Source organism: Dromiciops gliroides, chromosome 6 (assembly GCF_019393635.1).
Source record: "Dromiciops gliroides isolate mDroGli1 chromosome 6, mDroGli1.pri, whole genome shotgun sequence".
Classification (NCBI taxonomy): Eukaryota; Metazoa; Chordata; class Mammalia; order Microbiotheria; family Microbiotheriidae; genus Dromiciops; species Dromiciops gliroides.
The window spans coordinates 20,351,930-20,354,878 of NC_057866.1; the positions used below are offsets into that span (position 1 = coordinate 20,351,930).

A 2,949-nucleotide genomic window follows, 5' to 3' on the forward strand; every position below is an offset into this window, starting at 1 on the left:
TTAGTCAGAAAATAACTTGATATGCATTAATCTCCTGAATGTTTCCTTCACATCTTTGTTCCTGAGACTGTATATTAATGGGTTCAACATGGGAATCACCACTGTATAAAAAACAGTGCTCACTCTAATCATGAGCCATAAGCTTTTGTAATTGGAGCCAATTTCAAAGAAAAAAATATCCTCATTTTGAAAGAAGAGAGAGCCAGGAATCTTTGTTTCCATACTATAAATGAAACAATCAACCAACAGTTATTATGTTTTTGCCATTTCACATCCCGTTACCCTGATATATATCTTGCCACTGGTCTAGGATGGTTCCAAAGGAGAGACTGAGGCTTGTGACTATGCACAGTACTGCCTCACTTAAATACAATTCCTTGCAAGTCATAACAACACCTACAGTTGTCATGGTTCTTTTTGAGAAAGGTCAAACAACTACAATAATTAGTGCATTGTGTTGCTTCAGTAATTGGTCTCTATTCTCTTTCAAGCCTGAATATGGTCACTCATCAAGTATTTGTTTCTGGTATGCTTCTAAAAACCAGTTGCTCACCCTACTAGCTGCCACATTACATTTATGTTACTTTTTTTTTCTATGAAGTATTGTAAATGTGAAGGAAGAAAAAAAAAGAAAATAGATATTCAATCGTGTAGAAAAATATTTATTTCTACAATTAATTGTCAAGGAGCTTTAATGAAAGGTTCTGAGGTTGATACTATATCATGGAGCACATTGTAATTTTTTTTGTTTGTTTTTTGTTTTTCTGTCTGGCATTGTTTTTTCTCATTTTAAATATCCTTTCTTCTTTGGCCTAAGAATGTTCATGACTAATGTTTAGATGGTTCTAGAAACCGAATGTGTGATCAGCAGAGAAAAGAATAGATGAATAGGACTCAGAGAATTAATTAAATATCACAATAAACTCCATCAGAATATGTCAGCCAGTATTCATAAAATCCATGTACATTATCTAATTGAGAAATTTTTTAAAATATGTTAACTTCCTGAAAGTTTCCTTCACATCTTTGTTCCTTAGACTATATATCAAAGGATTTAGCATTGGAATCACCACAGTATAAAAAACAGATCCTAATTTGACTACAAGTGATGAGTTTTTGAAATTGGGAATACAATAGAGAAAGAACATGGGCCCATAGAAGATGGTAACAGCTGTCAAGTGGGAGGCACAAGTGGATAAAGCTTTATATCTCCCACTGGATGAATGCATTTTAAAGATAGTGACAAAGATAAAAATATAGGATGTAAGGATAATGATGACAGTGCTCAATACATTGAAATTTGCAATGATATAAAGGATTATTTCACTGAAATGTTTATCAGAGCAGGTAGCAGAGAGGAAGACAGAATATTCACATCCAAAATTATCAATAATCTTGGTCTCACAATATGACAGTATAAGAAGTGAGTAGATGAGTACAATAGAATTAATTATACCCCATGAATATGCCACAGTCACTAGCAGAACACACCATTTTGGGGACACATACACTGTATAGAGCAAAGGATAACATATAGCAACAAAACGGTCATAGGCCATTACTGCCAACATGACCATCTCTGTCATCACACAGGTCATACCAAAGGAAAACTGTGTAATGCAGCACCTGATGGAGATGCTTCTGTCTTCTACAACTAAGTTTTCTAGTAGTTTTGGTACAACTATAGTGGAGTAACATAAATCTACAAAGGACAAGTGCTTGAGGAAAAAGTACATGGGGGTTTGTAGTTTGGGACTGATCTTGATGATCACAATCATCCCTACATTTCCCAGCACAGCCACTGAATAGATGGTGAAGAACAACAGAAAGAGGGGCACCTTAAGCTGTGGATATTCAGAGAATCCTAAAAGGATGAACATGACTGCAGTACTCTGATTGTTGTCAGAGGTCACCATGATTCCTGTTGAAGAGAATTAAAAATTGATAATGAGAAGTAAAACAAATGAAATTGTGGAACACAGGATAAAGATGGGTGTGAATTAGACAATTATCATTGTTATAATTATTACAGAGACAATAATAGGATTCTTTTTGATATTAGCACTTAGTCTCAAGTTCTATAGATTTGAATTGAGAGAAAAGACTGGAATATGAAAGAAACCAAAGAAAGAATGAGAAAGAGAATGGTCTGCATATATGGAAGAATATAAATTCAGAAGATCAAGTATTATCTATACTTATATGTATACATGTATATATATATATATATACATATATATGTGCACATTCACAAACACATATATGTATATATGAATTATAGCTCCTATATATATGCATATTCATATGTATATGCATGTGCATGTGTGTGTTTACACACATATTCTAATCACTAAACAATTTCTCTATTCTTTTCTTAGAAAAACAGATGCCACAAGATAAACTCATGTCAAAAGAGGTATCTTTATACAATAGTGAATTTTGAACATGAATTTTGGTAGCAAGGATACATTGAGGGATTTTTTTAACTACTATATTTCAGTAGACTTCCTGGTTTGGTAACAAAATTGAGGTAATGTGTCCATTAATGAAAAAATCTTATTTAGCATTAGTATGGTACAGAGGCACTTAAGTGACAGTGCTAAGTGTGGATGCAGGAAGACCTGAGCTCAAATCCAACAATGAACAAATGATTTAACTTATTTGCTTCAGTTTCCTCATTTTAAAAGTTTTCCAAGGTTCAACTACCTCCTTGGCTTGTTGTAAAGACCAAACAGGAAAATTTTTGTAAAGAGCTTAAGACAATACCTGGCACATTTTTATTGCTTGCTTTCTCTCTCTCTCTCTCTCTCTCTCTCTCTCTCTCTCTCTCTCTCTCTCTCTCTCTCTTTCTTTCTTTCTTTCTTTCTTTCTTTCTTTCTTTTTTCTTTCTTTTGTTCTTTCTTCATTTAATTAATTAATTAAATTGTTACTGTTGTTCCCATTTAGAAT

At 33.3% G+C, this 2,949-nt stretch overlaps 1 protein-coding gene across 1 annotated transcript; it reads right to left on the minus strand.

The window, feature by feature from the left end:
• LOC122732413 (olfactory receptor 5D18-like) lies at nucleotides 1-1,916 on the minus strand. Its single transcript, XM_043972541.1, has 2 exons — nucleotides 1,111-1,916; nucleotides 1-139 (listed from the first exon to the last, which is right to left on the minus strand). Exons 1-2 carry the CDS (start codon nucleotides 1,914-1,916, stop codon nucleotides 1-3), a joined length of 945 nt encoding a protein of 314 aa, XP_043828476.1.
• Between the last annotated feature and the right edge of the window lie 1,033 nt (nucleotides 1,917-2,949).